The sequence below is a fragment of the Somniosus microcephalus genome, chromosome 11 (assembly GCF_052327205.1).
Source record: "Somniosus microcephalus isolate GS21.2 chromosome 11, FLI_Smic_1.0, whole genome shotgun sequence".
In the NCBI taxonomy this organism is placed as follows: Eukaryota; Metazoa; Chordata; class Chondrichthyes; order Squaliformes; family Somniosidae; genus Somniosus; species Somniosus microcephalus.
This window is the reverse complement of record NC_140997.1, coordinates 198,001,525-198,027,136: the sequence shown is the minus strand read 5'-3', so window position 1 is coordinate 198,027,136 and position 25,612 is coordinate 198,001,525. Positions and strand designations below refer to the sequence as shown.

At 46.9% G+C, this 25,612-nt stretch overlaps 1 protein-coding gene across 4 annotated transcripts in view; it reads left to right on the top strand.

Moving 5' to 3' along the window:
* cacna1db (calcium channel, voltage-dependent, L type, alpha 1D subunit, b) overlaps positions 1 to 25,612 on the top strand; it is a 792,002-nt gene that overhangs the window by 756,061 nt on the left and 10,329 nt on the right. For 3 of the 4 annotated variants that reach the window (XM_086001660.1, XM_086001657.1, XM_086001659.1), the window contains 3 exons: positions 19,869 to 19,895; positions 20,206 to 20,355; positions 20,995 to 21,161. In XM_086001660.1, coding sequence (XP_085857786.1) covers positions 19,869 to 19,895; positions 20,206 to 20,355; positions 20,995 to 21,161 — 344 coding nt within the window. The remainder of the gene's footprint in view (positions 1 to 19,868; positions 19,896 to 20,205; positions 20,356 to 20,994; positions 21,162 to 25,612) is intronic. The other variant, XM_086001658.1, reaches the window with a different exon arrangement.

The window sequence follows — 25,612 nt, the reverse complement described above, 5'->3', positions numbered from 1 at the left end:
TCCCTCCCCTATTATCAAGAAGAACAAGAGCAGCAAATTTCTCTCCTGATTATACATACATGACCATTCCTTCATAATTGTTGCATCAGAATCCTGGAATTCCCTACCTAACACCATGTGGGAGCACCACAAGGACTGCAGCAGTTCAAAGGAAGGCCCACCACCACTTTCTCAGGGCAGCTAGGGATGGGCAATAAATGCAGCCTTGCTGGGATCACCCCCATCCCAAGAACAAATTAAAAGATTTGTTTGCAAAGGAGACATTGAACGCCAAGCAGGGAGTTAGGAGAAAAGATTACAGAAAGTGACCAAAGGCAAGGCCAAAAGGTACTTTTAAAGGTAGGAAGAGAGGTAGGTAGGTGGAGGGTTTAGGAAGAGAATTCCAGACTGTAGGAGCCTGGTGGCTGAAGACCTGTGTATGTATTCTCAACTGTATTTGGGTTAGTGTAATCCAGATCTAACGGTTAACTCTGATCCTGGTGAATTGCTTACTAGAGAATATGTATGTTGCCCACTACAGCTTTTATCATCTTGTATGATAGATAATATCACACCACTAGACCATTTTATACAGGCTAAACTATTTACAAATAAAATAATGCTCAGAAGCAGAAAGCATAGCAACATAATAATAGCACAGAGAACTGGTGTCAGTCCACAATGGGTTAATTTACCATTTTCAGAAAGCTGCCACTTTACATTCAATACCTCCTTTGGATAAATCAGATGAACTTTCTCTTTCCTTGGTACACAGTCTGCAGTCTTTTTTGATGAGATGTTCCACACAGAGTATGTGATTCACAAAAGCTCATGCAGCCTGGGTGCATTCATCAGAACTAAAAACCAGCAGTCATCTCTGAGATATACACCACTTGGAACTTTATTGATGTAAAGCCACTTCCCTTGAAGCAATCAAGCACAGAATTGGTACATCTTCACACGTTGTCAAACAAAGGGATAATGGCTGGTAACTGTTGGTTTCCTTCACATATTTCTCACAGACTGCTCTTCACACATGCACCATGACAGACACTACTGGGTCGATTTTAACCCGACCCGCACGGCAGAAACGGGTCGTGTGAGCAGTTGAAACTGAGCAGGTTAGTTACCCGCTCGGAACTCGCCCCTTTCCTGCCGCCTGCAATCTTAACCAGCAGGGTTCTGCAGGCGACTGCTGTGCCCACCTATAGCAGGTGGGGAGCCCCATGAATTTATGCAAATTGTGTCCTATTACGTTAATAAGACCCTGATTGCATTTTAACCTGGGGCTGAGCGGGGAAGCTGCTGCAACTTTATTGTCAGATGAAAGCAGGTTGGCAGCTGTCAGGAAAGAGCAAGAGGTCCTCACAGGTATGAAAAACTTTTCTTTGTGGGGCCAAGAGCAGCTGGAGTGCTTCCCTGGGCCCCAAGAGGAAAGTTGCGGCCTCCCTTACCCCGGACTCCTCTCCTGTCCTCCTGCGAGACCCTCCTGAAACCCCCACGTCTTGCTTGCCGGTAAGCTTTCCTTTGGTGCCAGCTAGCAGTTTCCAGCCGATCAGACTTCCGCTGCCGTGCTTTCCATCCATTTCACACAGGCAGCTGACTGGCTGCACGCAGATGAGGCCCAGGAGATAAAATACCTAGTCCTCAAACTTAGGCCAGAGTGCATTTTGCGCTTGCCCCACCCAAAACCCATTGGATGTTAAAATCAGTCTCTACATCTTTTTGTCAATCTGCATACATTAATATTTCAATCATGTAGTGCAATCAAAGTAAGTTCATCTTGACTGATTGCTGAACAAGAGGCCTGTGCTCTTTACTCACAACTTGGCTGTTTTCTACTTTCTATTTTGTATCTAGCTAGGACAACTGCCTCCATTTTAGACTGTAGCTATTTAAAACTATATAAAATAAAGACAGAAATTTTTATTTTATTATCGGTATGCATATGGAATCTGACCTGATGTTTACAGATAATGTGGCCAAGTGGCAGCAAGTAGATGAGGAATAGGAGGGAGTCAAAGATAGATTTTTGGGGCAAGATAGAGGTGCCCATACAGGCATGGGAGGAGAATCCAATGCAGGATATATACAGGTTATGTTGGGGCAGTTAGGAATGGAACCATGAAAAAGCTGGTGCCATAGAGGTAGACTGCAGAGGAGAGGTCATGGAGGAGGATGAAGTGGTTGATGGAAGGATAATGTGCTGCTGTCACAGTCACGTGGGATATTGTTGTTCTGTCTGACCAAAGATGTGCGGGTTAGGATGATTGGCTATGATAAAATTGACCCTTAGTGTTAGGGGGATTAAATACGTGGGGTTACGGGGATAGGGTGGGATATGTGTTGGTGTAGGGGTTACGGGGATCGGGTGGGATATGTGTCGGTGCAGGCTCGATGGGCCGAAATGGCCTCTATCTGCACTGTGGGGTTTCTGTGAATTGCAATGCTGTGAGCAGGATGCAAGCCAGACTGAACGCATTCAAACAGAGAGTGACAGATAAGGATTGGATTGTGATAAATAGAAAAAGATAATGAAGAGTCAAAGATAAGAGTCAAAGCAGGATTAGAAAATATCAGAGCTCAGTGAGATTACAAATGGTCTGGCCCAAATTAACTAGGCAGCAAAATTAACAAGTAGGTCAACAGATCAGCAGTGGGAAATCTTCAAATACGAGATGCATAGAGTATAAAATAAATATATTCCTGTAAGGAAAAGAGAAGGCGCATCAAAGTACAGAGTTCTATGGATAAATAGAGAGATTACAACTAAACTAAAACTTAAAAGTGAGGCTGATAATAAAGTTAGGGCTAATAATTCTAAAGATAATCATGGGGAATATAGAAAGTGTCGTACGGAAATTAAAGAGCTAAAAAGGAATATGAAAAAAGACTGGCTGATAATATAAAAAGAAATAGTAAGGGCTTTTGTAACTGCAAAGAAAGTAAAAGGCTAGTTAAATAAAGGGTAGAACCACTCAGCGATGAAGAAAGAAGTCGAATTATGAAGGATGAAGGTATGGAAGTGATATTAGATAAATATTTTGCATTGGTTTTTACAAATGCTGCCAGAAGTGTTGATGTGGGTCATCAACAGCAGCAGAATTGTATACCATCACAATCTGTAACTCCATGGCCCAGCGCATCCCTCACTCCTCCATCACCATTAAGTCATGAACCGGGAAATAGAGCGTTACCCCTCCCTGATCTTAATGAAGCTCCCACCTGCTTTAGAATATAGCATCAAATTCCCACCCAGGCTGACTGGAAAATGGAGTGCGACCCAAGTTAGATGGCTATTGGGTAGAATTGATTTCTAATGTTTTTGCCATTTGGTACGCCTTGTCTACACCCGAAAGAAACACGTACCAAACTCTAAAATAGGCTTCCTTATCTTTAGCATCCTTGTACCCTTATAAACTGTTTTCTTACAATTACCCAAGAAAGATTGATTCTGTAAATCAGCTCTCCCAGATAGATACAAATGAAAGAGGCCAATTGTCCCATCCTATCTCCATTCAGAAAAAAACCTAGTCATGTCATCACAGATCCCAGCTGATTTAAAAAAAATGATTTCTGGGTTTTTCCTTTCACTATCCTATCCAGAAGCTAATTTTTTTTATTCTCAGCATGTGGACGATGATTGGTATGGCCACATTTATTGTCCATCCCTAGTTACTCTGAAAAGGTGATGGTGAGCCTTCTCCTTGAACCACTGCTCTGATGCTGCTCCCAGGACAGTTTGATGTAGGGATTTCCAGCATATTAACTCTGCAGCAATGAAGAAATGGTGGTACATGTCCATGCCAGGATGGTGCCTGACTTGGATAGGAATTTGGAGGTTCACACGACGTTGCTCCTCTTATCCTTCCCGGTGGTAAAAGTCACAGAGGAGGGAGGTGTTGATGAAGTCATCTTGGTGAGTTGCTGCAGTGCATCTTGTTAATTGTACATACTCTATCCAATGCGCCCAAGCTTGGATGTTATCTCGGTCCTGCTGTAGGCTGGTGTGGGCTGCTTCATTTTAAAACATGTTGTGAATGGAGCTAAACACTGTGGAAACATCAACAAACAACCCCACTCCTGACCATATGATGTAAGGATGGTCATTGAAGCAGTTGAAGGTGGTTGGGCTGATGACACTTCCCTCAGGAACTCCTACCATGGCATCCTGGAACAGTGATGAGTGCCCTCTGACAGCCACAATCATTTTTTGTCACATATGCCACTGTAGGGTTTTCCCTTTGAACCCATTGACCATAATTTTGCTAGGGCTCCTTGCTGCCTTACTCAGTTGAATGCTGCCTTGATGCTGAGAACAGCTACTCTCACCTCTCCTCTGGCATTTAGCTCGTGTGTCCATGTCTGGATCAAGGCTGTGATGATGTCTGGAGCCAAATGGTTCTTGTGGAACCCAAACTTAATGTTGGTGAGCAGGTTATTGTTGAATAAGTATCACTTGATGACACTATTAATGACTCCTTCCATCACTTCACTGATGATAGGGAGAAGACTGATATGGCAGTAATTGGTCAGTTAGATTTATCTTAATATTTGTGGATAGGATGTACCTGGGTAGTCTTCCACACTACCGGACAGATGTTAGAGTCTTGGTGTACTGAAACAGCTTTGCTAGGGGAGTGGCTAGCTCTGGTGTACCACTCTTTGGCACTACAGCTGCGATGCTGTCAAGACCCATGGCTTTTGCTGTTTCCAGTGCACTCAGCCACTTCTTGATGGCATGTCAAGTGAACCAAATTCACTGGTCACTGGCATCTATGATGGTAGGGACCTTGGGGGGTGGCTGAGTAGGATTATACAACTTGGCACTGTTAGCTGAAGATGTTTGCAAACACAAAACCTTGTCTCTTGCACTACTGTGGCAGGCACTATCATGATTAAGGATGGAGACATTCATGGAGTCTCCTCCTGTTACTTGCTTGGTTGTCCACCACCATTCATGACTGGATGCAGCAGGGCTACAGAACCTGTTGCTTTTGGTGTTTAGAATGCAGGTAGTAGCTTCACTAGGTTGGTACCTCATTCTAAGGTAGCCTGGTGCTGCACCTGAAATGCCCTCCTACACTTCCAATTAAATCAGGGATGTTCCCCTGACTCAGGCCTTGAGAACATCAGATTGTGGTGGTATACAAATCTGATGCTGTTGATGACCCACAGCACCTTATGGAGGCCCGGTTTTAGGCTGCTAGATCTATCTTCAGTCTGTTCTCATTTTTACATGAAAATAATCATTAGAGAAATTGCTGAAAGGTTTGATACATTTTGATTCTATGTCATTGAGTCATACTGTAAGACAATTATATTGATAAATAAAGCCCATCTTACAAAAATAAGGTCACAGAAAAGCAATAAAGGGATTAAAGTTACAAAAAATGGGTAGCTAGGATTAGGATTCAAAATCATACCCTCATCAGAGCCTGGTAATTGCTGACGGGGTAATTGCTTACACTAGTAGAAATTGTGCAGTCTGTAGCAACAATTTTGAGAGTTACTGAACTCATGTGACACCCATTGAGCACCACTTTAAAATGACTGCTGGGCTTTTCAGCATGTGGTGTATTTTCTTGCCATACAGCATAATGATCATTTGCCATGCAAATCTGCTCATTGTTATTTGAAGAGGAGTCTGCAATATTGCTGTCTTCACACACCACGCCTGCAGTGTGCCAATCTTGTCCACTTTAAATGGCCTTGGCTGGCCTCTAATCTGACAGCAGTAATGGCAATTTGTTTTGCTGGTAAGCATGTCACAGCTTTGGAGGAGTGCTTTCAGTGCTCCCATGTCACTTGTTCTAAAGCTGTTCTATCCCTTGGTAGCTTCCTTCAACTCAACCATATTCTTTTGAATTTAGGTCCAGGTCTCCTGTTATATCCTGTCAGGTTAGCTGTACCAGTTGTTTTTGTGGCGAGTGTGCTTTTGTTCCATACGCAACAGTCCCCTTCCCCAGAGTTCCTGTAACATTAGCTGCATCGTTAATTCATCGAATCTGGTGGTGCTATTTCTGCCAATTTTGCAGCACAAACCCCTTTCTTAAAAACCAAATGAGAATGCTGCTTAAATGGCTGCTAACCTAGAGCGATCGCTCCATTGAAGAGATTGAGGAACTTGCATGAAATACATATCAGCCAAACCAAGAATATTGGGGTTAATGGCTAGTTGAGCCTACTCCAGTTTGGAGCTTAGTGGTAATTTCTGTTTTGTATAGCCACAACAATTTCCAAGCTCATAATACTGCCAATTGAAAGATTTATAGTCTGTGTTAAATACCATTACATCAGTCGGCTTAAAATGAGTCAATAATTTGTGCCAGTCCTGGCAGCTTTATATACTGTAATTACTAGGTATATTTGCTATGCATATAGATTCTTGTGAATCATGCAATGACACCCTACTATTTGGTAGCCATTAATTAAGTTTCATTAAAGGTCAGGCTTGCACTTACAATCTCAACAGGTATTATTACTTTGTTTATTTAAAGGATCAATTTTCCACACTACTAAATACAATTTTTATCATAATTTTGAAAAGCCTCATTATTGTCAAGATTGTAAATTAGAAATGGCTTTAGAGGACTCATTTGACAAACCATCATTTTGTCATGGAACTTAACCTTTTCACATTGAGTTTGAAAACAAACAAAACAAGGTGTCCTGAGCCCTTTTTCAAAATGTTCGTTCCCCTTTAATCAACAATATTACCAACAAAGACAAATATATCACTATCTTGTTTCCATATTATCATGGACTGAAGGTCCAGACTATCGACTCTTGGTTTGAACAAACATTTTGTTAATAGAAACATAGAAGATAGGAGCAGGAGTAGGCCATTCGGCCCCTCGAGCCTGCTCCGCCATTTAATGCGATCATGGCTGATCATCCCAATTCAGTACCCTGTCCCTGCTTTCTTTCCATATCCCTTGATCCCTTTAGCCTTAAGAAATATATCTAACTCCTTCTAGAATATATTTAATGAATTGGCCTCAACTGCCTTCTGTGGTAGAGAATTCCACAGGTTCACCACTCTCTGAGTGAAGAAATTCCTCCTCATCTCAGTCCTAAATGGCTTACCCCTTATCCTTTGCCTGTGACCCCTGGTTTTGGACTCTCCCGCCATCGGGAACATCCTTCCTGCATCTAGTCTGTCTAGTCCTGTTAGAATTTTAGAAGTTTCAATGAGATCCCCTCTCATTCTTCTAAACTCTAGCGAATATAACCTTAATTGACCCAATCTCTCTTCATACATCATTCCTGCCACCCCAAGTATCAGTCTGGTGAATCTTTGTTGCACTTCCTCCATGGCAAGAACATCCTTCCTCAGATAAGGCGACCAAAACTGCACACAATACTCAAGGGCCTAGAAATTGAGTTGACGCCGCGCCAGGGCTTTAGCGCCAGAAATTTAGCGCCGGCGCTAATTCCCTTGCGCGCGCCAAAAATTCAGTAGCGCCGCGCCCAGACGGCTGCCGGCGCTACTGGCGGGCGTGAGCGCCTCCCAATGGGCGCTGAGTGCCGAATTGCGGCGCTAATCCGGCGCTGCGGCACCCGATGCGGTGCGGCAGGCTGGGGAAGTGCAGGCCTCCTCCTTCAGTTAAGGAGGAGCTGCCTGCACCCGGCCGCTGTCCGTTCAAATATTGAAAAAATGAGCCCGGCACCTCGGACAAGTGCCGGGCTTGCAGGCCAGACGCATCTGTTCCGCGGGGGGGGGGGTGGAGGAGTCCGGGGAGGGAGGTGCGGGCAGGCAGCCGACGGGAAAGCGGCCGGCCGCCGCGCGACCTTAATGCGCCGGCGCAAACTCGGGGAAGACTCGGTTGCCAGAGTCTTAGTTGCGGCTGCCACGGGCGAGGCGGCCGCAACTGAATTTCGGCGCTGGGGCCCGTCGTCATGGCAACCGGGACGCTGCGCACACCGATGACGTCATCGGTGCCGGCGCAGCGCTACCGGTCTACCGCGGCGTAAGGGCCCCAGGCAATTTCGGCGCCGGCGCCAAATGCAGCGCTAGGCCCTCTAGCGCCGCAAAATCGGCGCTAAGGGCACTCAATTTCTAGGCCAAGGTGTGGTCTCACCAAGGCCCTGTACAACTGCAGCAAGACATCCTTGCTCCTGTACTCGAATCCTCTCGCTATGAAGGCCAACATACCATTTGCCTTCTTAACTGCCTGCTGCACCTGCATGCTTACCTTCAGCGACTGGTGCACAAGGACACCCAGGTCTCGTTGCACTTCCCCTTTTCCCAATCTATTGCCATTCAGATAATAATGTGCCTTCCAGTTTTTGCCACCAAAGTTGATAACCTTACATTTATCCACATTATACTGCATCTGCCCAATCACCCAACCTATCCAAATCATACTGGAGTTTCTCGGCATCCTCCTCACAGCACACATGCCCACCCAGCTTTGTGTCGTCTGCAAACTTGGAAATATTACATCTAGTTCCCTCGTCTAGATCATTAATATATATTGTGAATAGCTGGGGTCCCAGCACCGAATTCTGCGGTACCCCACTAGTCACTGCCTGCCACTCGGAAAAAGACCCGTTTATTCCAACTCTTTGCTTCCTGTTTGCCAACCAGTTCTCTATCCAAGTCAGTACCTTACCCCCAATCCCATGTGCTTTAACTTTGCACGCTAATCTCTTATGCGGGACCTTATCGAAAGCCTTCTGAAAGTGCAAATACACCACATCCACTGGTTGGGGCAGCACGGTGGCATAGTGGTTAGCACTGTTGCCTCACAGCGCCAGAGACCCGGGTTCGAATCCGGCTTTGGGTGACTGTCTGTGTGGAGTTTGCACATTCTCCCCGTGTTTGCGTGGGTTTTCTCCGGGTGCTCCGGTTTCCTCCCACAGTCCAAAGATGTGCGGGTTAGGTTGATTGGCTATGATAAATTGACCCTTAGTGTTAGGGGGATTAAATACGTGGGGTTACAAGGATAGGGTGGGATATGTGTTGGTGTAGGGGTTACGGGGATCGGGTGGGATATGTGTCGGTGCAGGCTCGATGGGCTGAAATGGCCTCTATCTGCACTGTGGGGTTTCTGTGATTTCTGTGATTCTGTGGTTCTCCCTTATCTATTCTACCAGTCACATCCTCAAAAAATTCCAGTAGATTAGTCAAGCATGATTTACCTTTTGTAAATCCATGTTGAGTTTGTCCGATCCTGTCGCTGTTTTCCAAGTGCTCTGCTGTTACATCTTTTATAATGGACTCTAGCATTTTCCCCATTACCGATTTCAGGTCTATAAATCCCCGTTTTCTCTCTACCACCTTTTTTAAATAGTGGGGTTACATTAGCTACCCTCCAATCCATGGGAACTGTTTGAGTCTATAGAATTTTGGAAGATGACCAGCAATGCATCTACTGTTTCTACAGCCACTTCCTTAATACCCTAGGATGTAGATTATCAGGCCCTGGGGATTTATCAGCCTTCAATCCCATCAATTTCCCTAACACCATTTCCCTACAAATACTGATTTCATTCAGTTCCTCCCTTTCATTAGACCCTATGTTCCCCGACATCTCTGGGAGGTTATTTGTGTCCTCCTTTGTGAAGACAGAACCAAAGTATGTATTTAATTGGTCTGCCGTGTCTTTGTTCCCCATTATAAATTCCCCTGATTCTGACTGCAAGGGACCTACGCTTGACTTCATCAATCTTTTTCTCTTCACATATCTATAGAAGCTTTTACAGTCAGTTTTTATGTTCCCTGCAAGCTTACTCTCATATTCTATTTTCCCCCTCTTAATTAATCCCTTTGTCCCCCTTTGCTGAATCCTAAACTGTTAGGTTTGCTGCTTTTTCTGTCCAATTTATATGTCCTCTCCTTGGATCTTATGCTATCCCTAATTTCCCTTGTTAGCCACGGTTGAGTCACCTTTTTTATTTATTTTTATGCCAAACAGGGATGAATAAACTCTGTAGCTCATCCATGCGATCTTTAAATGTTTGCCATTGCCTATCCACCGTCAACCCTTTAAGTAACATTCCCCAATCAATCCTAGCCAACTCGTGCCTCATACCATTGTAGTTTCCTTTATTTAAATTCAGGACCCTAGTCTGTGAGTCAACTACTTCACTTTCCATCTTAATGAAGAATTCGATCATATTATGATCGCTCCTCCCCAAGGGGCCTCGCACAACAATATTGCGAATTAATCCTTTCTCATTCCATAATACCCAGTCTAAGATGGTCTGATCTCTAGTTGGTTCCTCAACATATTGGTACAGGAAACCATCCCATATACATTGTAGGAATTCCTCCTCACGGTATTGTTACTAATTTGGTTAGCCCAATCTATGTATAGATTAAAGTCACCCATGTGCCCTTATTGCACCCATCTCTAATTTCCTGTTTAATGCCATTCCAACCTCAGCATTACTGTTTGGGGATCTGTATACAACTCCCACTAATGTTTTCTGCCCCTTCGTATTTCTCAGCTCTACCCATACAGATTCCACATCATCAGAGCTAATATCCTTCCTTACTATTGTGTTAATCTCCTCTTTAACCAGCAATGCTACCCCGCCTCCTTTTCAGCATAGCTTTACTGGTACACATATCTAAAATATTTAGGCTGTGCTAGAAAACTTTCCAAAATAAAGTGAAACTGGGTCAGATAATGCAGTATTCAGAACCAAAGTTACCTGAATTGGGCCATTTTCGGTCTGTTTCAAAACACCCAATGTTGTTTGTTTTCAGACCAGAGCAGATTATGTTACTTATTGGTGGTGGACACATAAGCAGACGTCATGACAAAATCTTCCTCTGCACTTGGGGGTCACTTTGGCTGAGATATTGGAGGGCTGTCAGTCCCATGAAATTGTAGCCCAGTGAGAGACAATACTTTCAGGGAAGGAGCAAACATTGGGAAAATTGGAAAAAAATAAATCTGCTGTGTGGAGAATATTAGTCACAAATCTACAACCTGTTACTCCATGACAGATACTGCTTGAGCACTGATACGCTGCAGTGACTTGAATGTATCTTATTACTATTAAATAATTCTGTCATTTTTTGGTTTTAATTTTAACATATGAGAAAAAAGTTGTGTGAGATTGGCAATTTAACACCAAGGTTGTGGTAGCTTTATGTTTTGGGCTCATGCCCTCAAGGACGTGGGTTGAGAATGTCATAGAGTCATAGGCCTAGAAATTCAGTTGGGCGCGCCAGCCGTTAGCGCCTTAGGAGGAGTAGATCTCGAGCGCTAGGCGCTTAGCGCCCGGGCGCAGCGCGATCTGCGCCTCGCCCCAACTTCAGTAGACATTTAGCGCCGGCGCAAAGTCTTAGCGCGCGCCCTGCTGCGCGCGCAGATCATGACGTCATTTCCTAGTGCAACGCCCTTTGTGCGCCCTGAACCGGAACTTCACTCGCGCCGCCCCATTGTGCGCCGGGCGGCCCGAACGACTGTGAAGTGGAATGGTACACAGCCGAGGCGGGCCGCGGGGAGCGCAAATTAAAGGGCACTTACCCTGCACTATAAAGGGCAGCCATTTTGCAGCATTCACTCTTGTGCAACGGTTTTTTGGAGAGAGACCAAGGAAGAGAGCTTACTGCTTTGGCCCAACACTAGGACAGGTATTTTTGGCTGAGGCCAGAGCTTACCAATTATCTTTGCCTTCATTGAGAGCTCAGCGTTTGCCAGCATATAATGGGGGCTGCATTGGGTGCCAACGCTGAGTTTCAGCCTTATGCCGGAAGGGCTTACAGACGCCGTGAGAGAGTGGCAGCCCTGGCTAGACGCAGAGGGGGCAACAGGCATCGCCAAGTGAGGCCTTACCCACCCAGGGTATACCGCCAGCAGTCCTCCTATCTGACCATGTCTGCCGCGCAGTGTGTTAGGAGGCTGCGATTCAGAAGGGAGGTGGTTGCAGACATCTGCCAGCTGCTGCACAGAGATCTGCGTCCACAGCTGATGCGCAGGACGTCTCTGTCGGTGGCAGTGAAGGTGACGGTGGCTCTCAACTTCTATGCCACCGGCTCCTTCCAATCCGCTGCTGGGGACATCGCTAACATCTCCCAGTTCGCCGTGCATTGCTGCATCCGCCAGGTGACCAATGCCCTTTTCAGAAGGAGACATCAATTCATCTCCTTCCCCATGACCCTGGACAAGCAGCAGCAGTGTGCAGTGGGATTTGCAAGAAAAGCGGGCTTCCCCATGGTGCAGGGCGCCATTGACTGCACGCATGTGGCTTTGCGGGCACCTCTGGAGCATGCTCAGGATTACCGCAACCGGAAGGGCTACCATTCCCTCAACGTACAGCTGGTGTGTGCCCACAGGCAGCGCATCCTAGCTGTCAATGCCCGCTTTCCAGGCAGCAGCCACGATGCCTTTATCCTGCGACAGACAACTGTGGCTGACATGTTCTAGGCACAGACTCACCCAAGAGGATGGCTTATCGGGGACAAAGGCTATCCTTTGTGTACCTGGCTCATGACCCCACTCCGCGCGCCCACGACCCCTGCTGAAGAGGCATACAACGAGAGCCATCAAGCGACTAGGAACATCATAGAACAAACAATCGGCGTCCTCAAGCAACGGTTCCGCTGTCTGGATCGCTCCGGGGGAGCCCTCCAGTATTCGCAGGAGCGAGTCTCCCAATTCGTCGTCGTTTGCTGCATGCTGCACAACCTGGCTATCCGCAGGACTCGGGCACTGCCACCTCATGTTGGACCACCACCTCAGGAGGAGGAGCAGGAGGAGGAGGAGGACGAGGAGTACCAGCCCAGGAGGGAGGCAGAAGGTCCAAGGGCCGCCCGTCGGCGGCTTATTGACCGTCACTTCTAGGCCCCCTGTCAGGGAATGGCTTGTGCCAATGAAAGAACATGATTGCAGCCGCTCCGCAAGCCCTCAGCCGGTTAAGGCAACAAACACTTCAAAGATCAAACATGGACAATGTGAATAAATAAAATGGTTTATTGTACAAACTCAGGGCCCTTCCCACATGAAAACCAAAAACAGACGAAACCCCCAAAAAACACTCACACACATGACTCACTCCCACAACCCGGGGAGCATTAACAAAAGACGTAAACAAAAATGGCCTTCATCCTCGGCCTACACAAAACAAACATTCCAAAAAACACAACATTTGGACACACCCTCTACTTAGTGGCCCGCGAGGGCGATGCCTTCCGCCAACTTTGGCGGCCCCTGCGCGCCCTGCTGCTCCTCCTCAAAGTGAGGCCATTGGCTGCTGCAAGGCTGGGGGCAGGCTCCTGAGGGGCACATGTCGTGACGGCAGATGCCCTTGGGGGTCGGCCTAGACGAGGTCTGGCCGTCGAGGGGCCGGCTGGTGAATGCTGCAGCTGTGGCTGGCCAGCATCAGTCGCTGCAGCAGCTCCTGGCAGCTCCACTGGGGGAGTGGCAGTGGCGGCTGGAGGAATGGGGGCAAGCTGGCGGATGGCAGGCGCTCGCTGGTCGCCTGAGACACTGGCACTTGCCCGGGCCAGCACTGCAGCATGCGCACCAATCTGCCGAGGGACAGACCGCTGTGCTGCTGCAGCGCGCCGGATGCCCTGGCGATGCCTGGCTGACACAGCGAGTGTGGCAGCAGTGAGTGCCCGTGTTGACCTGTTCAGTGACCGCATCAGAGCACCCAGTGACTGCACGGCACCACTGATCACCTGCCCACTCGCTGCCTGAGCTGCCCCGAATTCCGCCCGACTGGTGGCCTGTGAGGCCCCGAAGTCGGTCACACTCCGAGACAGGGACTCGATGGCCTCAGGCAACCATGCCACTACCCCCATGAGCTCCGTGTGCCGGCGCTCCGAGTCCGCGGACAAGTCCTCGAGGCGGCGCATCTCCTCGGCGTTGGCCGTCTCCGGACTGAAGGCCGGACTCTCCCTCTGGGGAGAAGGCCGCCGAGCTGGCCGACCCTTCCTGCGTTGCTGGACGCCGCTGGGCCCAGCAATTGGACTCCCCTCCGACCCTTCCCCCCTCTGGGGAGAAGGCCGCTGAGCTACCACCCCCCTCCCGCGTTTCTGCAGGCCGCTGGTCCCAGGAGCTACCCTCCCCTCCGACACTTCCCCCACGCTCCCCTCCAGGGAAGACGTGTCCCCTACATTGGCATGTCTTGCCGCGGCTGAGGGTTCCCCTGATGGGCCGCCTTCCTCTTGCTCCTCCTCCTCCTCCTCTTCTGAGGGGCTGTCACTGGCAACTTCAGGGACCTCCTCCTCACCATCTGAAAGCAGGAAGGCACAAGAGTAGCTTTAGAGTGAGGAGAGGGCGTCAGCGAGGGATGCATGAGTGGTGGCATTCAGCGCATTGGTCGGACAGTGGCAAAGGATGTAGATCTGATGCGCAAGTGGGACGAGAGAGGTCCAAAAGGTGATGTCCTTACCATTGGTGCCCAGAACAGGGTCGGCATCTCCAGATGCAACGGGGCCAATCACCCCGCCACCCATGATGCGCTCCACGCGATGTTGCAGCTCGGTGAGCGGCTGGATCTGGGGTCCGCCTCCCCCCGTCTCAGTCCGGCTCCTCTTATTATTGGCCAGCTTGGCCTGCAAGAGAAAGGACGGCCTCTAAGTACAGTGTGTAGCCCTGATCTTGTGTGCACTGCCTCCCATGGTCGAATAGCCTGGCCAGTGTGTAGCCCTGATCTTGTGTGCACTGCCTCCCATGGTCGAATAGCCTGGCCAGTGTGTAGCCCTGATCTTGTGTGCACTGCCTCCCATGGTCGAATAGCCTGGCCAGTGTGTAGCCCTGATCTTGTGTGCACTGCCTCCCATGGTCGCATAGCCTGGCCAGTGTGTTAAGTGCAGAATGTGCAATTGATGTTCATGACTGTCCCATAGCTGCTGCATGAGGGCTGGCCATTGGGGCTTTCAGGTCCCTTTGCCCATAATGCGAGGTGCACATGCAAGGATGAGGAGGACACTGGAAAGGGTACTCACCCTGACAATCCTGGCGAGGTCATTAAGCTTTTTGCGGCATTGGACACCGCTCCTGGGGACCTCGCTGTTGGATGTCACCTTGCTGGCGACATGCCTCCAGGCTTTCCGGTAGAGGTGGGCCGGCGGCTTCCTGCCATTGTCCGGAAACAAAATATGGCGTCTCTTCTCCACAGCACCAACCAGCACCCTCAGATCATGCTCTGAGAAGCGCTGCGCTCGTTCACGGGCCTTCTCCATGGTTTCAGGCGCTCTTTGGGTCCAGCAGCAGTGTTCAGGCCTAGCTGGAGGGCTCCACTATCCAGGGCATGGCAGCAGACCAAGTCGACCCTTCCCCCTTAAGAGCTGGCCGGCGCCAGGGTGTCTGCTGTCAATCAAGAAATGGCCGCACCTGCGCTGTGCCCGGCCTCGGCGGTATCGCTCAGCACCTCCGGCTTAGCGCCTAAAGAGAGGCGTGCATCGCTAGTTTTAGCGCTCGAGCAAACTCTTAGGGCGAAGCTAATGAATATCGGAGAAGTGGCCTCGAATTTGCGCCGGGCGCAAACTTTAGCGGCCGCCCGACTTTACCGCCCCAAAAGTGGCTATAATGAATTTCTAGGCCATAGAGTCATAGAGTTATACAGCACAGATAGAGGCCCTTCGGCCCATCGTGTCCGCGCCGGCCATCAAGCCCTGTCTAATCCCATATTCCAGCATTTGGTCCGTAGCCTTGTATGCTATGGCATTTCAAGTGCTCATCCAAATGCTTCTTAAATGTTGTGAGGGTTCCTGCCTCCACAACCCTTTCAGGCAGTGAGTTCCAGACTCCAACCACCCTCTGAGTGAAAAAGTTCTTTCTCAAATCCCCTCGAAACCTCCCGCCCTTTACCTTGAATCTATGCCCCCTAGTTATTGACCCTTCTACTAAGGGAAAAAGCTCCTCAGTATCCATCCTATCTATGCCCCTCATAATTTTGTACACCTCAATCATGTCCCCCCTCAGCCTCCTCTGCTCCAAGGAAAACAAACCCAATCTGCCCAGTCTCTCTTCATAGCTGAAGCGCTCCAGCCCTGGTAACATCCTGGTGAATCTCCTCTGCACCCTCTCCAAAGCGTTCACATCCTTCCTGTACTGTGGCGACCAGAACTGCACACAGTATTCCAGCTGTGGCCTAACCAGTGTTTTATACAGCTCCATCATAACCTCCTTGCTCTTATATTCTATGCCTCGGCTAATGAAGGCAAGTATCCCATATGCCTTTTTTACCACCTTATCCACCTGTTCCGCCGCCTTCAGGGATCTGTGTACTTGCACACCCAGATCCCTCTGACCCTCCGTCTTGCCTAGGGTCTTACCATTCATAGTGTATTCCCTTGCCTTGTTAGTCCCCCCAAAGTGCATCACCTCGCACTTTTCCGGGTTAAATTCCATTTGCCACTGTTCCGCCCATCTGACCAACCCATCTATATCGTCCTGCAGACTGAGGCTACCCTCCTCACTATTTACCACCCTACCAATTTTTGTATCATCCGCGAACTTACTGATCATACCTTTTACATTCATATCCAAGTCATTAATGTAGATCACAAACAGCAAGGGACCCAGCACCGATCCCTGTGGTACCCCACTGGCCACAGGCTTCCAGTCACAAAAACAACCTTCGACCATCACCCTCTGCCTTCTGCCACTAAGCCAGTTTTGTATCCAATGTGCCAAGGCACCCTGGATTCCATGGGCTCTTACCTTCTTGACCAGTCTCCTGTGCGGGACTTTATCGAAGGCCTTACTGAAATCCATGTATACCACATCCACTGCGTTACCCTCATCCACACACCTAGTCACCCCCTCAAAAAATTCAATCAAATTAGTCAGACATGATCTTCCCTTGACAAAGCCATGTTGACTATCCCTGATTAATCCTTGCCTCTCCAAGTGGAGACTAATTTTATCCCTCAGAATTTTTTCCAATAATTTTCCTACCACTGATGTTAGGCTCACTGGCCTGTAGTTCCCCAGTTTTTCCCTACTTCCCTTCTTGAATAATGGTACTACATTAGCGGTTCTCCAGTCCTCTGGCACATCCCCTGTGACCAGAGAGGTCCTGAATATATGTGTTAGAGCCCCCGCAATCTCTTCCTTTGCCTCACACAGCAGCCTGGGATACATTTCGTCCGGGCCTGGGGATTTATCCATTTTTAGGCCTGCTAAAACCGCCAATACCTCCTCCCTCTCGATGTTAATATGTTCGAGCATATCACAGTCCTCCCCGCCCTATTTCTATGTCTACATCGTCCTTCTCCATAGTGAAAACAGATGCAAAAAATTCATTTAGAACCCCTCCTACATCTTCCGGCTCCACACACAGATTGCCACTTTTGTCCCTAATGGGCCCTATTTTTTCCCTAGTTATCCTCTTACCCTTAATATACTTATAAAACATCTTAGGGTTTTCCTTTATTTTGCTCGCCAGTGTTATTTCATGGCCCCTCCTTGATCTCCTAATTTCTTTTTTAAGTATCCCCCTGCACTTTTTGTACTCCTCTAGGGCTTCCTCCGTCTTTAGCCTTTTGTATCTGCCAAAAGCCCTCCTTTTTTTCCTAATCCATTCTCGTATATCCCCTGACATCCAAGGTTCCCTGTGGTTTTTGGAACCACCCTTGACCTTTACGGGAACATGTTGCCATTGTATGATCTCAATCTCCCTTCTGAAAGCCTCCCATTGCTTCGATGCGGATTTTCCTACAAGTAGCTGATCCCAGTCCATTTGGCCAGATCCTGCCTTAGCCTATTAAAATCGGCCTTCCCCCAATTTAGAACCTTTATTTCCGGCCCATCCCTGTCCTTTTCCATGACCACCTTAAATCTCACCATATTATGGTCACTGTCACCAAAGTGCTCACCTACTAGCACTTTTTCCACTTGGCCGGCCACATTCCCTAGAATTAGGTCCAGTACCGCCCCCTCTCTTGTAGGACCTTCTACATGCTGGCTCAAAAGGCTCTCCTGGATGCACTTTAAGAATTCTACACCCTCTGAGCCTTTCACACTCTGACTATCCCAGTTAATATTGGGGAAGTTGAAATCCCCCATTATTATTACCCTATTATTTGCACATTTCTCTGAGATTTGCCTACATATCTGTTCCTCTATCTCCCCCTGACTGTTTGGAGGCCTATAGTACACTCCCAGCAAAGTGCTTGCCCCCTTTTTGTTTTTAAGCTCCACCCATATGGCCTCATTAGAGGAACCTGCTAATATATCATCCCTCCTTACTGCAGTAATTGACTCCTTAATTAATATTGCGACACCCCTTCCTCTTATACCTCCCCCTCTGTCTCACCTGAAGATTCTGTACCTCGGAATATTGAGCTGCCAGTCTTGCCCCTCCCTCAACCATGTCTCCGTGATAGCAACAATATCATACTCCCATGTGTTTATCAACACCTTCAGTTCATCCACCTTATTTGCAAGACTCCTTGCATTAAAATAGATGCCATCCAGCCTTGCCCTTATATATTTGCCCTGTCTACCAAGCTGACTTGTTTTTTTCTCTATAATTGGCAGCACATCACCCCCTATTTCAGCTCCCCTCTGTATCCCAACCCCCTGCCAAGTTAGTTTAAACCCCCCCCAACAGTGCTAGCAAACCTCCCCGCAAGGATATTTGTCCCGCTCTGGTTCAGGTGCAACCCGTCCGACTTGTACAAGTCCCACCTTTCCCAGAAGCAGGCCCAGTGATCCAGGAAAGTAAAACCCTCCCTCCTACACCAAGTCTTTAGCCACGCATTCATCTGCTCTATCCTCCTATTCCTATACTCACTAGCACGTGGCACTGGGAGTAATCCAGAGATTACAACCTTTGAGGTCCTGCTCTTTAATCTGTTACCTAGCTCCCTAAATTCTTGATGCAGGACCTCATCCCCCTTCCTACCTATGTCGTTGGTCCCAATGTGGACCACGACCTCTGCCTGCTCACCCTCCCCCTTAAGAATGCCCTGTAGCCGCTCAGTGACATCCATGACCTTGGCCCCAGGGAGACAACAAACCATCCTGGAGTCACGTTTGCGGCCACAGAAACGCCTATCTGTCCCCCTTACGATAGAATCCCCTACCACTATTGCTCTCCCACTCTTTTTCCTCCCTTTCTGAGCAGCAGAAGCGTCCCTGGTGCCAGGAAGCTGGCCGCTGCTGCCTTCCCCTGGTGAGTCATCCCCCTCAACAGTATCCAACTCTCTTCAAGCAACAGAAGAGATTTTCATCTCATTTGACCTGCATTTGAATCATGGAGATAAATGGACAGAATGCTAACCCACTGTATCATTGGCATCCCCTACTTTTTAAAATTAGTTTTAATTTCCTTAGTTACAGAACCTGTTGTGTTTTCATTTTATTTGGTTATAAAGCAACAAGGAGGAGGTAGGGTTGAATCAGTACTATATGGATTTCTCCACAGCAACATTGCTAGATCTGTTCCATTCTTTGACAATTAGATACATATATACATTTACAGTGGGAAAGGTGACTTATATCAGTGTTTCCTGCTGTTGAGGTGAGTTACTAGCAAATAACAACTTGGCCAAATGTTGACAAAAGCCTTCACAATGTAACTGATAACTTAGAATGCCAGGTAGTCTACAGTAGCAACAGCTAAAAGATTTTGAGGGAATCACCTTAGGTGCCACACTAGTGGTCTGGTTGAGGTTGAAGACTTGAAATTATTGTTGGCAATATTAGTGGCCAAATGCTCAACAGATTAACTAGGCACTTAAATAAATAGTGGGCAAAGGAATGCCATCTGAATGTATTAAATGTTTGTTTGCAATTATCACCAACATTAATTTTTAGGCAATAACCATAATTACATTCCATAATTTTACAGTTCAATTTAAAAGATCAGTTTTACTTTTAAAAAAGAGCATTGTTTAGAACTATAAATGTATTGAAATTTCTGTATTTCCTTACCTTAATGTTTGTTTTTCCTACTTTCCGGACCAGAACACGTTATTATGAAACTAATGTTAGGTATGTTCTTTAATATCGACCTATTATTTGGATGGTTCATATATATACTTCAGATATATTTATTTTCTTGACAGCTGAACATCATAAAAGTTGTTTTGCTTTGTTAAAATTTAAATATTAAAGCATTAATTTTTACATATATATACTTAAGTATTGTTTTCCTAGTAGTACTTTACTACAATCATAAAATGTTTTGATTTTTTAAACTGCATTTGTATTTGTGAACTACATATATTAATAGCAAAATTGAAACACAGAATTTTTAAAAATCTTATTACATAAAGAAGTTCCATTTTAATGTTTGCTATAGATCAGATTCTGGTGATGGTTGTCTGCCTACTATTTGTCGAGAGGAACCAAAAGCAGATGACTGGTTTGAGGATGAGCCTTATTCAGGAGATCAGGAATATTTCAGCGGGGAGGAGTATTATGAAGAGGACAGCATGCAGTCAGTGGATAAGTAAGACTCTTGAATAGTAACTATATCCATTTTGTAAATCAACTAAAGAAAAAGGAAAGCTCCATTTTTTATGGTAGACAATGATAGTCCCTCCATTTTTAAAACAATTTTCTTGCTAATGTGAAGTTAAGTTTCACTACCTGCTACACATAGCAATCACAGCAATTACTCCCCCATAGTGTACCATCTGTGAATATAAAATCAAGCAAAGTGTATCCAGGCACAAACCCAAAATTTTAACTGTTCCTTCGGAATAAAAGGCTATTAATGTTTTAGTGGTATCATATATTGGAGCTATAGGGGTAGAAATTGATATGCATTGTGCCTGTTTTTCAGGTGCAAAACAGGCAGTGGGACAGCCTACGCCCAATCTGCACAGGCGTTGTTCCCACTGCTAAATTTGTGGGACCATTTTTAGGCATTAATACATGTGTTGGGCCCATTAAATATGTTAATGAGGGCCCTAACACCCACTGAAGGACCCCTCTACAAAAAAAATTCCCGATGAGCGGGGCAGGGGTCGGGACTGCGAGAAAGCATAGGTTATGGTTTGAATATGTTAGTTCTGATATTGGCCCTATTTCACTCTGTAAAATGTCTTCTTGTGTTCTTTTTCTTCCACTCCCATATACAACCAAGACAAATACATAGTGACTATCAGAATCAAATTCAAAGTAATGACCTGGATTTTGAAAGGCCAAAGGGTTATCATCACCCTTGTGGTTACTATGAAGATGATGAGCCTTACAATTACATCGAATCCCGGCGTTCACCTAGGCGACGATTACTTCCACCAACACCTATAGGTGAATAGCTTCTTAGACCAATTCATGAACATTTTGATGTATGTTTAGTTTGTTTTTGTGTTTACATCTGCACTTTCCATTTATTGTTTGCAATTTGACAAAACAGTACTGGAAAAGACTATTTAAAGTTTTCAAAATATAAGGGGTTAAAATTGGGTAGCATTTTCACGGAGAGCAGCTGGCACCCTGCGGGGGGACTTCACGGGGGCCGGGGACAGCAACGGGGCAGGTGCTGGCAGGTGGCCAGCAACAAAAATGGCCACCTGCCACCTCCCCTTTAACTAGCGCCGCCCCGGCCACAGTTAGGCCCCCCTGACCCCAGCGGACATAGCGTCCGACGGTAAGTCAGGGGGCACCACCCAATGTTACAGCCAGGGCACTGTGCATGGCGATGACGTCAACGCCAGCGGCGCAGTGCCACCGCTAACCTCCCGCTGAATTTCACGGGAGGCGTTAGGGGCGCTGCGCCCAGGCGCTAGTTGATTTGCGCTAACGGGAGGCACAAAACAACCGAATTTAGCCCCCTAAGTCTATTTCTTAGGAGCTTTTTGTACTTTTTAATAGACATTCTACTATTGTTGGAAACATTATAAATTTACAAGTCTTGTCTAGAACTTTCAGAAAATAACAAGTTTTGTCTTGCTTTGGTTAATAGAACTCGATGAACCCAAATGTCTGCATATGCACTAAATTGGTTACTGAATAATGATTCCTTCTTGCATGTGCAAGGCAACCAATAGTTAGCATATATTTAGAGACCATTTTCTTTTTTCACATATGAATGGCTTCAAACCAGTAAGAGAGCTTTTCTCTCATACATATTGCTTAAATAAAATATATATTTGGGATGTTTCCTAAAATTGTATTTTTGTTGGGAATTCTATCTAGATCAGGTTTTAGATTTAAATTATCCAAATAATTGTCACCCTTTTCATAAATGAAAATCTGCATGTTGCACAGATAAAGCCACCACTGCTGGGTCTGGCACTAAGTGTGCTTGGTGCTTGCACCCAACTTGGAGAACAAAATATTACTGTGCAGCAAAGGAAGGCCTGCTTTCAACCGACTTATTCTCACAATTCCAAGTAGTAACATTAGTAGGAAAAGGAAAAAAGTCCAATATTGTTTTGTGCATGTCCCAATGTATAAACATGATCTACCTCAGTACAAACAGCATTTATGGTGTTGTGGATAGGGTCTAATACAGAAACATCTTACGTTTATATAAGATTCTGAGGGGGATTGACAAGGTAGACGCTGAGAGGTTGTTTCCCCAGGCTGGAGAGTCTAGAACTAGGGGGCATAGTCACAGGATAAGGGGTCGGCCATTTAAGACTGAGATGAGGAGGAATTTCTTCACTCAGAGGGTTGTGAATCTTTGAAATTCTGTACCCCAAAGGGCTGTGGATGCTGAATTGTTGAGTTTATTCAAGGCTAAGATAGATAGATTTTTGGACTCTATAGGAATCAAGGGATATGGAGATCGGGCGAGAAAGTGGAGTTGAGGTCAAAGATCAGCCATGATCTTATTGAATAGCGGAGTAGGCTGGAGGGGCCGTAAGGCCTACTCCTGCTCCTAATTCTTATGTTATGCTTCTCATGTTACAGTCATAGTGGTTTACAATGTAGACACTGTGCAAGAAGTGAAAAAACTGGAGGATAGGGTGGGGTGGAATGAAGACATGGCCCAAGAGGCTTTTAAAAGCAGGAAGAGAGGTAAACTGGTTTCAGAAAATAATTCCTAGGGACAGGGTGTTGTGACGGAAAGACAAGCCTCCAATAATGGAGTGTAAAAAGTGGTGCATGAGCAGTAATCCAGAACCGTGCATGGGGGGGTCGGATTGTATGCTGGAGAAGATTTGACAGAAAGGGTGGTGTGAGGCCTTCGATGGAATTTAAAATGAGGACAAGGATCTTGAAGTCAATTTGCCGGGGTACAAGGAGCCAGTGGCAATTGGCAAGGATGGAAATGATGGGTGTGCAGTACTTTGTGGAGTAGAGGACCCAGGCCAGAGAGTTCTGGATTAGCTGAAGTTTTTGAAGGGTGAGGTAGGGGGAGGAACTTCCGCTCAGACTTGATGAGCTGGAGTGTCAGCGTTTTTTGCGGTGGCCAATTTCCTATGGGTCCTGCTGCAATCGCCAATTATTGTAAGTGGTTTCGCCCCGCCCGTAGCGAGCATGCAAACCCCCTTACTACAAGTTCTGGACGATAGGGATTACTGAGGACAGATTTGAACACGGACAGAGTTTTTGGGCTCACCCGTACAGTGTTTATTAAGGTTGACAAAACCATTCCACTCGCATACAGTACGAGCGGTGTGAACACAACTGTACAGTTTAAAACAGTACAACCCTAACTTGTCCAACAAGCCCCTGCCATGCTGACTTGCCACGGCCTAAAAACACCCTCCCGTGAACTAAACTATCACAGGACCCTTCCAACACTAAACCCCCTCTGGTTTGGTAGGAATATACAGGCACCCCCTCACACAGCTAAGTGATCTTGTGGGTGTGTAGGCTTGGCAATACTCACCTAGATTGCCCTTGATCTTGCTTGTAGCTTCCTCCCATCCGTCTCGGCTACCTGGTTCCGTACCGGCCTTGCAGCATGCAAGTCCCAGTCTTAGTCGAAGTCCATCTCGGTTGAAAGAGCAAGGCTCAGCTCCTCTTGATGTTCCGTTGTGTGGAGGGCAGGAGAGCGAGAGAGAGCTATCCAAACTGCTCTCTGATATACCCCTCCAATACACAGACCGCTGTCTGTGGTTTTAATGGACACATGGCCTCAGGGAAATGGTTTCCAGGCTTCCTCCCAGGTTTGGATGGTTTAGATCTCCCATCCGATTAACAAGCTCATCTTCTCCAGAAATACTGAGTCGCCAGCCTTGTTATTCATGACTTGGGAGTGGGCCTCTCAGGTCATTGTTCCCAAGGACAGTCTGTTACCATACGAATGCAACCTGGTTACGTCAGCCACCTTCAGCTTGACATGGGTTGCCACTGCTTCCCCCACCCCCCCCCCAACCCCCCCCCCACCCCCCCCCCCAACCCCCCCCCCACCCAACCCACCCCCCCCACCCAACCCAACCCCCCCCCCCCCAACCCAACCCCCCCCCCCACCCACTCAGCCTATCCAGTTTTTAAGAAGGGTATATGTTCATAATCTAAAAAATCCATGGAGTCTGCGCCGATTGCTACAGGAGTCCGAGCTGCAGACATTGCGATACATCAGGGAGGGAGAAAGTTACCTGGACACTTTGTTCCAGGAGGCAGTCACACCCCTTAGGTTAAATACTTCAGATTTGGCCTGTGGTCAGGGATAGGAAGGTGTGACTACGAGTGAGGCAGGTATGGGGATCCAGGAGGTAGCATTGGAGGAGCCTCAGCCCTTGCACTTGTCCAACAGGTACGAGGTACTTGCTCCCTGTGTGGACGAGAGCAGGGACTACAGGGAGGATGAGCAAACTGACCATGGCACCGTGGTTCAGGAGGGCATTCAAGTTGGAGGACTAAAAAGAAATGTTGTAGTGGTTGGGGACAGTATAGTTAGGGGGATAGATACTGTTCTCTGCAGCCAAGAGCGTGAGTCCTGAAGGCTGTGTCGCCAGGGTTAAGGACATCTCCTCTGGGCTGGAGAGGAACGATCCAGTTGTTGTGGTCCACGTAGGTACCAATGATATAGGTAGGACAAAGAAAGAGGTTCTGCTGAGGGAGTATGAGCAGCTAGGGGAAAAATTAAAAAGTAGAACCACAAAGGTAATAATTGCTGGATTACTACCTGAGCCATGAGCAAATTGGCATAGGGTAAATAAGATCAGAGAGATGAATGCGTGGCTCAAAGATTGGTGTGGGAGAAATGGGTTTTGATTCATGGGGCACTGGCACCAGTACTGGGGAAAGAGGGAGTTGTTCCGTTGGGACGGGCTTCACTTGAACCCATGCTGGGACCAATATCCTGGCGAATTGAATAACTAGGGCTGTAGATAGGACTTTAAACTAAATAGTGGGGTTCAGCTGAGGGGAAATTTAAAAAGTCAAAGAGGAAGGAGAAGGCAATAGTGCAGGGTAGCAATAGCGGTAATGAGAACCAGAGTGGGACAGAGCGTGTAAACATAAGAGTGCATCAGAAAGTAGAGTCAGAGTAGAGAAAAAATGGTAAAAAGACAAAATTAAAAGCGCTTTATCTGAATGCATGCAACATTCATAACAAGATAAATGAGTTGATGGCACAAATAGAAATAAATGGGTATGATCTGATAGCCATTACAGAGACGTGGGTGCAAGGTGACCAAGACTGGGAACTGAATATTCAGGGGTATTTGCCACTTCGTGAGGATATACAGAAAGGAAAAGGAGGTGGCGTAGCTCTGTTAATAAAGAATAAGATCAGTGCAGTAGTGAGAAATGATATTGGCTCAGAAGATCAAGATGTAGAATCAGTTTGGGTGGAGATA